The 12016-nt window shown below is 31.5% G+C and overlaps 1 protein-coding gene across 1 annotated transcript; it reads right to left on the bottom strand.

Moving 5' to 3' along the window:
• Positions 1 to 469: 469 nt before the first annotated feature.
• Positions 470 to 1783, bottom strand: LOC134245523 (uncharacterized). The gene is made up of 3 exons (XM_062727805.1): positions 1248 to 1783; positions 921 to 993; positions 470 to 789 (listed from the first exon to the last, which is right to left on the bottom strand). The coding sequence occupies exons 1-3, from the start codon at positions 1536 to 1538 to the stop codon at positions 623 to 625; spliced, it is 531 nt and encodes a 176-aa protein (XP_062583789.1). The 5' UTR covers positions 1539 to 1783; the 3' UTR covers positions 470 to 622.
• Between the last annotated feature and the right edge of the window lie 10233 nt (positions 1784 to 12016).

Genomic DNA, 12016 nt, shown 5'->3' with positions numbered 1-12016 from the left:
CCTGAGTTTATATACTTTTTTTTTACATAACTTGTCTCTATGGCTTTGAGAACAACTTTATTTGTTAAAACTTGCCCTACTTTGTACATTACTACCTGTTATGCTTCAAGACTGATAAAATATTTGGTGTCTTTTTTCCGTCTATACTTCGATACATTATGTAAACAATGGAAAGAACAATGACTAGACGGATTAATTACTTCACCAAAAAAATACAGATGTTTGCGTGCCATTTCTCCAATGGTACGAATTTACGAGAGTATGTCTCTTAGTAATTAAAATGGGGAAAGGAAAAAAGAAAACATTTATACTTTGTTTTAAAGATTTAATGTTGTTTTTTTTCTCTCTCTCTCTCAAATTGAACACTACAGAGTTGACAGATTAAAAATTTACATTCGGCACATTATTAAACTTTAAAGCTACTGATTGTCTTATATACAGTTTCTGACATCTTAAAATGTGAGGCGGTTTGGTCTCCTTCTTAACCTGGTTGATCTCCGGAGTTGGGGAATCGCTTCCTGAATTTCCTCCGGTGGTTGATGGACTTCTTCTTCCGGTTCGCGATGACGGAAAATCTTTTTTACTACACAGATGATACAGATAATTACTGAAATATAACAATTCATTCAAGTTTAATGTCACTTATACTGAAGTATACCAGGGAATCACGGTCCTGGATATGGGTTGCGTTCCTTTTAAATTTTCTCCATAAGGCCAGACTAATGCCTAATCCAGCGAACAAAATAAAAGTTGCAGAAATGGCTCCGTATATAATAATCAGGTTAACATCTAAAAGAAAAACAAATTGTAGATATGCTTTAAATTTTGATAATTTTTTTGTTCTTTGCTTAACATGCTTAACTCCTATGTTAATATGTTTTATATCGTATCTGAATTAAGGAAAATATAAAATTAATTACCTGTTCCATTGCTGAGCACGTCCTGCACAATACTGCTCATTGTCACATTGGAATTGGTTGTTGATGTCTCTACCTGAAATTCGTGTAAAATATAAATGTTTAGAAATAACTCATTTGTTCTTTTTTTCCGTAAATAGAGGTTGGGGGTGGGGGCAGTCATTTTCAGATTATTTCTATCTTCTTTACAAGAAGAACTCCATATCAAGATATATAAAAAATGACCAAATTTTGATAGTTGACCGCTTAAAATACCGTAAAAATAAGTTAAAATCTGGTGTTTAACATGTTGACCCCCCTGCCTCCTAAATTAAGAAAATGGTTACTTACATGTTCGCACGGAATATTGTTCAGGATGACTTTGGTCTGCTCAGCTGTTTTAATGTCTGTGCATTTGAGAGTGGTTTTCAGAATTTCTAGAAGCTCAAGATCCGGGAAGTCTCTCGTGTCCAGTTGCGGGGCTTTGACTTGTCCAATTCGCATCGTTCTTGCCCCTTGAAACGATTCTCTCTTGTACGTAAAACAACTTACAATGTTGTTTTCCCTCTTACATTTCTGGCTCACGCTCCCCTGCATCAGAAATATCATACAAATTGTCGTTATTGTCAGCGTTAGGTGCATCTTATTGTCTTTAGTATTGAAATCAGAGTGAAGGAAACTGCACGTGCGTGGACAGAATCCGGAGACCTTTCAGACAGTTTGACCGCATCACTTCAAAGGATAACAGTGGTTACCGCCTGTCTTCAAAAGACCCCAGGGTGTGCGGAACCCCTGACCGCTGCGGGAAGTTAACTCGACGAATAAAAAAGTTACATAATATATGCACATACAAGACATCATAAAAATTTCCCATCATTTTGACTGAATAGATTACGAATAGATAATTATAAGAACAGATTGCACTACAAAATCATTTCTCTAAATTGTTACTGTACATATATACATAAATCGCAGTTTTCTACGTATTCACCACTTGTTAAATACATTGTAATGCCTTTTGTGGCGATGTTCTAATAGAATGTTTCCCGTCAGAAGGTTTTTGTTTTGTTCAATTACGCGAGCAGAGAATTTTAGCGGTCTTGCGTCTTCATATGTATGCGTGTAGATGTCGCATGCAAGTAAATGCGCTAACACAAATATCTCGAATTCAGTAGTCCATGTACCGATTTTCTCCATTTCTGTGATTTGTAAATACTCATTTACAGTAGTAAAGTCCGATCGTAGAATTTCTTTGAATTGATCCTTATTTTGAAGTGCATATTGAACGACTTTCTTTCTGAGATTGTCGTGATTGTCTTCTGTATTACTTATAGCATACGATACAGCTCTAAAAAGACAATTCCCGTCTTCTTTAGTTCTGTGGATTCCATGAATGTCCGAATCTGGATAAATCGGAATATTAAGTGTCTTGCATATATTTTCTTTTTCTTCCCTGGTTAAATGCACAGGATTTTGAGGATTCTGCAAAGTAGACATAATAATTACATCTTCTTCCTCTGTATCTTCAGTGTCAGATTCGTTGCTGCTTACATTACTCGTATCATCACTTTGTGTATCGTTGTCACTCTCGTCAGATGTATCCTCGTCCTCCGCCTCATTACTTTCGTTCCTACATGAAATAAAAAGATATCAAATTATTAACGCGTTGACAGAAAGTTTAAAATAAATTTTGAATATTCCTCGTATATGCCCCTTTCACATAAATTGTTTGATTTTTCTTCGTAAAAAAGTTATACCTTAATATGTAAAATTAATATAAAAAAAAAGTTTTCACTTACTCAGATTCCAGTTCCTTTAATTTCCTTGTAACGCTATAGTGTTGTAAATAATTATTCTCCTCTGCCCATTGAATTAATTCATTTCTGTGTTGAAATTCTTGTGCTTTACTTTCTATTGTAACATCCTCAGCATGATATAAAATCTGATCTAAATCCATATTTACTTCATAAGTGTACGATTTCAATAAATGATACAATGCGATATTTCACTATTTTACAAGCATATATTTGATTGTTAAGTAACCAATAAAGCGTCTTTAAAGATTCGGATTTCAAGTAACGCCGAATTGTGTAGTAACGGCTTAAATTGTTGAATAATATTTTTTATTTGAATAGTAGATTTGAATGTTTAGTCTGATCATTTAGTATGTTTATTTTTTAGTTTACCCATCTCAGACAGGATAGAAAGATCTGTTTTCGTGTTTATTTTTAGTTTACCCATCAAGCACATCCGACGAGGGTATAGAGATCTGCTTTCGTGTCTATTTTTAGTTTACCCATCAAGCACATCCGGTGAGGGTAGAGAGATCTGCTTTCGTGTCTATTTTTAGTTTACCCATCAAGCACATCCGGTGAGGGTAGAGAGATTTGCTATACCATATACTACTTATAGATTTTCTTACATTTTCTTGACCAATCAAATCGCACGTTTTTCTTGACCAATCAAATCGCACGTTTTTTAGCATGTGTCGCTGTGAATGTAAACATGGCAGACGCCATAAAATTCCGTATTAGTTGAGTATTTATTACTTTATAATATTATTTCCATTTCTAACTATAGAAATATATATTAATAATGTGTTGTTTATATTTGTTGGTGACAAGAACCAAAGTGTCAAAGATGTTGTAAAATTCTTGGTCATTCAATAAATACAAACTCGTTAGCTTTTGAAAGCTTCAAATACAAGAACAGATTCGATTATAAATCAGTTAAACGTTTTTCTCTCTTATTAAACACCTTTTGTGTTCATTTTTGTATCTTTATATGACTACTTCACAATATAAGAATATAAAAAATTTTAAATATACGAAACATATATAACAAATTAATATTCCCTCAAATATGATAAAGGAGGAAAGTCGGATTATCGAATATCTATTTTATTTAATATTTTAATCTTAATTTGGTAGTTCCATCTGATAGACCCTATATAAATATTACTTTACTTTCCAAAACAATATTCTGTAGGAAGATAAATGTATCTTCTTTTTTATCTATTGTAACTTAGCTATATCCGAGAATAAGAAACCTAAGAAATTGTGATCTATTTATATATGATGCTTAGAATCGATAGTTAAAGTGTATGTTGTATATTTAGTCTCTAATGATTGTTACATTTTTATTTTCGGAGGGGATAAAAATTTTTTTAAAAATGTAGTAAAACTTTCTAATCTGACAAGTGTGCAGTCTTTTACCCATGAATTCCGAAACCTTTCTATTCCGACCTAAAATATGCGTTCTTAATGTTTTCGGGTTAAGTAGGTTTTACTGTATTTTAAGGAAATATTTGATTTGAGTGAAAAGGCTTACTTACAAATTTTATATTTAAGTTTCGAGATCTACATTGATTTGGTCCTGTATAATGAAGTACTTTTTAACTTGCTAAATTCAGGATGTTTATGATCAATGATATTTAAATATTATATTTTCATTTCTGCAAATCGTCCTTTAATGTCTAAAGATAAATTGAATTTATATCATCATTTCTACACGTTGCTTTTTAATATAATAAAACATACAGTATACAATGTATATTATTTTTGTCGTTAAAAGTTATCAGTTTGCACTATTGCATTATACTCTTAGGAATTCCACATTTTCTTCTTTTATCTTTTTTTCTAAATGATGTCTTTGGTCGAAAACAACGTTCTGTTATGCCATAAATAGATTTTGCAACTATGGGGTACCCTGAGTTATTAAGTGAGACATAAGCCACGTACTGGCACTTTCATCATAGTTTTTCTATCTTTTTTTTCCTTTAGAAGAAAAAAAATCATCAGGATCAATTAATGAGATGAGTAATGTTGTAAATACGATTTCAAAGTATCAGAAAAAAAATATATAAAAAGTATTTTACAAAGTTATTCGAAATTATGACATCAACTGCCGTGATCATTACGTAAAATGCCAGGCCTCCTTATCACTCTTTCAATCCACAAGTTGTACCAGATAAACTCGTAGACAGGTCATCAATGCGAAAACACGACAATATAGAAAACAGATTTGAATTTTTCTTTCCTTCTGTCATGTTTCTGAGATTTCTTTCTCCAGTATCTTAAATCAAGGAGGAATTTCAGATTCATGATAAAGTGAAAAACTAATCATTTTTATTGAATATTATTCTTGCGTACAGGACTGACGTTTCTCGAGCAGATTTGACACTCTTTGTTTTTATCTGAAATTTATTTTCAGCTTTATTTGAAAAAAGAAAGGTTCTTGTCCAACCCAAGTATTATTGGGTACAAAAATTAACGACGAAAACATCACAAATCCGCAGTCTGTTTTTAGACAATTCATATACATATATATAATATGTGAAATTATCTCTTTCAAGGATCTGTCTGTTTTAGATTATCATTGAATAAATCATGTTAAAATAGTATGTGTTTTATAAATAGGCCTTGTGTCGCCATTTATATGCAAAGGTTTGATTTGTTAAAAAATTTCTCATCGCTGGATTAACGTGAATTTTTTGTAGGAGTATTACACATCTGTTTTATCTGTAACAAATTAGGAAAAAGACATTTCTTAGGATTTAATTACTCATGTTGAATAATAAAATACACTCGAAAATGCATAGCTCAGAATTTGGTAAAAATTGTCCGGCGCCCGTGTTGATAAGCTCCCGTTGTTTTTATTCAAATTCCTGTGGCGCATTTTACCAGAAATGAGGCGATTATCAGCAGAAAGGTTTGTAAAATCATTTATCAAGAAACCGAATATCAACCATCATAATAAATTTGTATGGTGAATTTTTATCAACGAACATTACCAAGAACCCCCTCTCCGCGGGAAGTTTGAGGAAAATGTATCTTCAAGATGAAAATTTAATCGACTTCAGGAATAATTGAAAACTTTTCACCCCGGCGACTTATCTGAAATGTATCATAATAGATTATTTTGTATAAAAAATGCCCATATCAAAATATCATAAAACTTTAACGTTGAATGGGGATTTAGAGAGAAAAAACTCAATTACGTTTAAGGATAATAAAAAATCCGAGCCCGGTTTTAACTCTTATCTTCACACAGGATCTTCCTCAATGATGTTATATAATCTTGCTTTCTAAGATGAAGATAATTCAGGAAGGTCTACATATAACAGAGAAGTTTTGACACAAAAATCTCTGTGGTAAATAAATATGGTGAGTACAATTTGAAAGCACTTATCACGACCGATTACGTGCGTCAGACGAGCCCGGAAAATATAGGAAATAGGACGTGACGGTATAGAGTCAATATAGAATTTAATGACGAAAGGCGTCTCTTACTCCCGGCGGGACAGTTTTATATTCTGTACTGGCTAATGTCAGAATCCAATGTAAGCATCGAGACACTTTAGGGAACATTTTAATTATATATAGATGCCTGTAATGAATTTAGAAAGGAAACCACGGAGAAAGAGGGACCCCTCCCGATGATAAGAAAGTTTACAAACAGTGCATGAAAAGTAATAACTAAATTCACTTACGAGAATTTATTTTTTGTAAACCGTACAAGATGATTGATACTTTTCTCATAATATAACCCTTAGAAAAAAATATTTATATTGAGAAATAGCAAATGACAGGTAGCAACATACCATTACATAATTAAGCGCTATAAAAAAGTTATAAATACATACCCGACACGTTGTTGGAGAAAGGCAGTAAACATGAATCAGTTTTCCTAAACTCACAAAACTACCGTCAATAAATCATTTAAGATGCGCCTAATGTCGATGTTAGACAAGAAATAACAAGCAGAAACAAATTGACAAGATTTTTATTTGGAAAGGAAAGCTTTCATACTTTCTACCCTGTCGCGAATGTTTTAAATTTGACTGCTGTCTTGCAGGGAAAGCAGCGCGAAATCTTTGCTGAATTTTCTATGTCTTTACATAGGGCTCCTACATCTCCCTCCAGGAAACTCGTGCCTAGGGCCGATATAACACTCCAAAATGTAGCGATATGTCAAATGCATGGTGAATCCTAGGGAGAATCTTTTGCATCTCGCCAAAGTGCTGATACAGTTTACAATACAAGAAACTTTATTGAAATCGCTGATGGTCTTGGCATGTTTCATTAATTTTCGTTCAGAAGAAGGAGATTTCCCCCTCCAGTGATAAAGTCATTTTGGTGAATCCCTCGTAATCCTAGTCGACTTAAAAGCCAATCAATACTGAGATGGGAAATATTTCAGGGAGATCTACCTCTCTGTATTTTGGGACTGTAATTCCGGTGATGAGTTTTCGTTCTATGTGATGTTTTACCTCCCAAAAAACATCAAAGTGACCCACAAAAACGCTTCATATTTTCCTTATGGTTTGCTTTTTGAGAGTCATAAATTGGTCAGAAGCTCAGATGTAGCCGACAAGTGAAAATAACAGTTACTGGTTTCTCTGCTTTTATTTCAAGAAATTGGTCAATTCTTTACCATATTTTAGATTTTAAGGGCATTTCACATGATATCAGCCTAGAACTGTCTCTTATATGTACCGGTTTGTGTATTTCTTACATTACAGACGCCTTTCATCTCGAAAGCATATCTTTCAGTCTTGATATTCATGTTAAGCAATTTATCTGTTGTAATTTTAAAGCATAGTGTTGGGATCTTTAAAAACAAATAAATAAAAAAGATATTTAAGAGTCTCTTGGTTTTTTCTGTTAAATTTTTCTTTTTTTCACACAGATTCATGTGTTGGTGCATGTTTATACAGATGATTCCCATGTTTGTAACGAATAAAGTTGGAACAAAAGACAATCCTCAGATTCAAGGTTCAAAAGTTCAAAGGTCAAGGTTGCTGTAATACCAATAAGTACAATTACTTTGAAGACTTTCGATTTTTAATATTATCATTTACAAAAGCAAAAAAAAAAAAAAAAAAAAAAAAAGAAAAAAAGAAAAAAGAAAAATTGAAATAAAGAACGAAACACCATTTGTAAATGGTCTCTTTGAATTACATCTATTTGTCGAAGAATGTCCTCTGACTGTCATTATTTTAAAGCTTATCCAAGTTTTAGAATATCTCGACCGTTTCTTCTTCAGCAGTAAATGCAAACTTGTTTACCTCAGTAAATATCTGTCCCTCCTCAACCAATCACTGATAAAAAGTTCTGATACCCAATTAGAAATTTCTATCAACATGTAATGTTACACAACTTGGCAGGTCTGCGAATTGTAATTGAATTTTACGTTTGAAATGATAAGTTTGCATAAATAATGACTTTACAAGCTCCTAGTAACAGGTGCTTTTAAATAACTCCGCTTCAGGAGCAATAAAGCAGCCCAGAACTGGAAGGCTTTCTGCTGACTATCTCTGTTAATACCAAGTGACAAGTATGGCCTTCACAAGATTTAATACATTTCTGAACATTGTCAAAGAAAGCAAGAACAACCATTAAATAATTGATACGAAAGCATAAAACTACTGTAAAGACTAGATTCTAGGGCATAAACTCGTTTAACTCTGCTTTAAAAAGTAACGCTGTTTCTCGCCTCTCCTAATTCTGGCTCTGTGATTACCATATTGTATAAGTAAACTGTACTTGTACAATTACATGTATCTTGTTTTGAAGTCATTTTTTGAAATAATAGTTTTTCAAATTTATATGTCCATAATTTTGAAAGAAAAAATATTAAAGTTTAATATCTCATATTATTAAAATAAGGTAATTCTGAGATTTTTTATTTAAACAAATAAATTTATGGGAATAAAGTTATAAATTTGATGTTTTTTTTTTTTTTTTGCTCTGCTCATATAATGTACATGTATACTGAAACAAAAGAACTCATGAACATTAAGAAGACACCCATTATTTACATGAAGTTTCACTTATTCGCGGTATCGATAAAATGATTATCAAATTTATCCATTTTACATCATAAAAAGTATGTTAAATTATTCTGACCACTTATTTAATTTTGATATTCAATTTTAAAGCTATGATTAAATTCAGGAAACCAGTTTGTATTTTTTTTTTCGTTTTGTTTTTTTAATTCAATTGACACCAGGACGTCGGAAGTGCTTTTTTTGTCTGGATTCCGCCATTTTTTACTGTCTTCAAGGAAATAATTTAGTTGTTCATCACCAATCTTCATCACAGAGACATCAATATTTAATGTGTAATTGTTAGTTTCATTGATAAATATAAATGACTTGTTTCTTCTGGAACCCAATTAGAAAAAAAAAACTATTAAGGCTCATATCCGACGATCGTAAAAATGGCCTAGATTAAAGAATAAATCTTCTGGAAAAAGTAATTACTGGAACCAAGATGTCAATTCAACTTTCTGGTAAAAAAATCATTGAGGTCGATGAAGATCTTGTGTTTATTTTGATTCAAATATTATAAATTATAATTTTGGTGCAAAAATATCATAAAAACTCCAACAATTTAATGATACATTTATTCTGTATATGATATATATTTTTTAAAATGTGCATTTAACCCCTTACATGGCGTATATGCATTTCTACGCATGTGACTTGAAAAACGAGAGTAGTGTGGAAAAACATTCATGACTTCATTAATACTGCAAATATCATAATAAATCTTAGACCGTTGGAAAGAGAAAATAATTACGATAAAATAATATACAGAAATGTTTTTTATTGGTTGTACATGTACCAGTTTTTAGCTAGCTTGAGTTAAACTTTGCGCACAATTTGAGCGATTTTGCCATTATCGAAATCAATACAGGGATAACACGTTCTATGTAAAATGCTAAATTCTGGTGATTACTCCCAACCCCACCCCATCCCCCCAAAATACTTAAAATTGGTTTGTAAAAAAATGTACAACATGCTCATAATTTTCAACATAACAATAAAATATCTTTTAACTATTTGATTAAGCAAAATAATTATTCTTGAATAAATGGAAATTCCAGCATGATTATGGTGTATTTCGTTGCCATGGCAACTGACATGTTATTTTTATAATCATTTTCAGAAACTACACAATACCTAATTTCAGAATATATATACATTGGTATATACAAAAATTACAAGAAATACTAAAAAAAAAAATGCATTGAAATCTTAATATCAATTTGCCTACACTGTAAAAAATGATGTTTAACTTGTGTTTTATTTTTAAACAGTCGTGTTTTACAATTAAACATAGAGGGTTTAAATACAAAACATTAGTGTTTTATATATAAACACTGATATTTAAACTAGTGTTCAATAAGTAGGGTGTTTAATCATCCGTCTTAAACACGTAATGTTCATATGCATCAAATCAAAAAATAAATTAGGTGTTGCTTCTCAGTATTTGCTGTAGGAATTCACCATTTTTACAATATCTTAATTTATGAAGCAATTCCGCACATAATTGTAGACATTTTTCGACACAGACAAAAAGTATGAATCGCAAGGCAATATGTTGACTTTAGATCATACAAAAAGCAACTACAATTAGCATTAATTAGTAGTAATTTTGTGCCAAAATTTCAAAATTTTTACAAACCTCTAATGGGGAAATAAAAACCAATATTATGATGATTTCTATAATTATATTAACATTTTAATCACCGGTGTTTAACACGAGTGTTCATTTCTTAATCATATATATTTATAAATTAAACACATGGTATTTAGAAATTGCAAATTAAACACCAGTGTTTAATACGTTATGATAGAAAATGACGCAGTTGATTATGTCATACACATGGCATTTGGACGCAGAAGATGTAGAATCATGCATGCATATACTGACAAAGAAACACCATATCCAGCAATGAAATAGGAGGTATTTATACATTTCTTTATGTTAAATCTTTTTAAAAAAATGCTAAATACATGATTAGAGATCTAAAATGTTTTTCTTTTTTGAAATGCAGGGTTGTTTCCTATACTAAGTAATCGTCTGAGTGCAATGTGGCCATGTGCTGATATAGACATAAAATATTGTAGTCTTGATATCTGATTAATTTGCAGGGACGTTCATCTGTTATTGTGAATCCTGAGAAGCAAACATTACTTGATAAAGAAAAGGGATTTTAAATGAAGATCATACTTAACCTTGAGAGGTGAGTCTTAAAAGACACCCCCCCCCCCACACACACACCATTGATTCCTGATAAATAAATGTAATCCAATTAGGTACATGCCCTTGCTTACATTTATGTTCCCTAACATGCAAAAATACTACAATCGCGCATGTACAAAAATTTTCATCTCCAGCCCGCGCACATACTTGTACATGGTTTTGGAGTGCTTGTTTACATGATAGAAAATGTCTTGAGACAAAGTAGCCCCCCCAACCCCTTTTCTTAATTTTTGCTGTTGGGCTGATCCTGCAGGTACATGAACATTTAAATTTTTTAGTGTATACCTGTACGCTTATATGATTTATTTCAATTGCAGATTTTTATTCCAAACTTGTCTCAGTATGTATTATATAATTAATATTGACGTGAAGAATAACAAATTATTTTAGTTTTTGATCTCAATATGTATTCTTTTGCATATAATTATCTGAATTTACACAATGAATATTTTTTTTCATCTATCTTTTTTCAGGATATTTCTGATGAGAAGAAGGAACTAGAACTACTTAGTGTGGATACAATTTTGGAGAATGGAAAACAGGAGATCATCATCTGTTGTAGAAGAACCTGAATTTTACCCACAACCAGAGGTGCTAGACTGTTTAACTCGGTTAGAATATCATATGGAATTGAGTGAGTGATACCCCTGCAGCCCATGTATAGTATCGAGAATATTTAATGAATTAGTCCTTTACAGGTCGAAACTAGAAAATTTCTTCATTTGGTTAAAACTCTGAATATTTATTGAATATTTATGAAAGTAAACTTTACAACTAGATTTATCAGACTGAGTGTAATACATGTATATACATGTACATCCCATATACTTCGCATCATATATATTCATGGATTTAATTCTTTTATTATTAAAAAAAGATGTAAAGGACGACTTAGCCCTTTTTAAAATTTTACTGATGAAAATATTATTTTATTTTATTAATCGATAATGTATTTTATTTTATATTTCAAAGACACTCCCTTCCCGAAATCAATTTATTTGATTTTAGTTTACACATGCAGGTTTTACATGTTCGTGCTAGTTTGTTTTGATAATTTTATTTTTT

The sequence above is a fragment of the Saccostrea cucullata genome, unplaced genomic scaffold (genome assembly GCF_032062105.1).
Source record: "Saccostrea cucullata isolate Sc308-1 unplaced genomic scaffold, CSIRO_AGI_Scuc_v1 ctg71, whole genome shotgun sequence".
NCBI lineage: Eukaryota > Metazoa > Mollusca > Bivalvia > Ostreida > Ostreidae > Saccostrea > Saccostrea cuccullata.
Note: the sequence above shows the minus strand (reverse complement) of the source record. Positions and strands in the feature narration are given on the sequence as shown.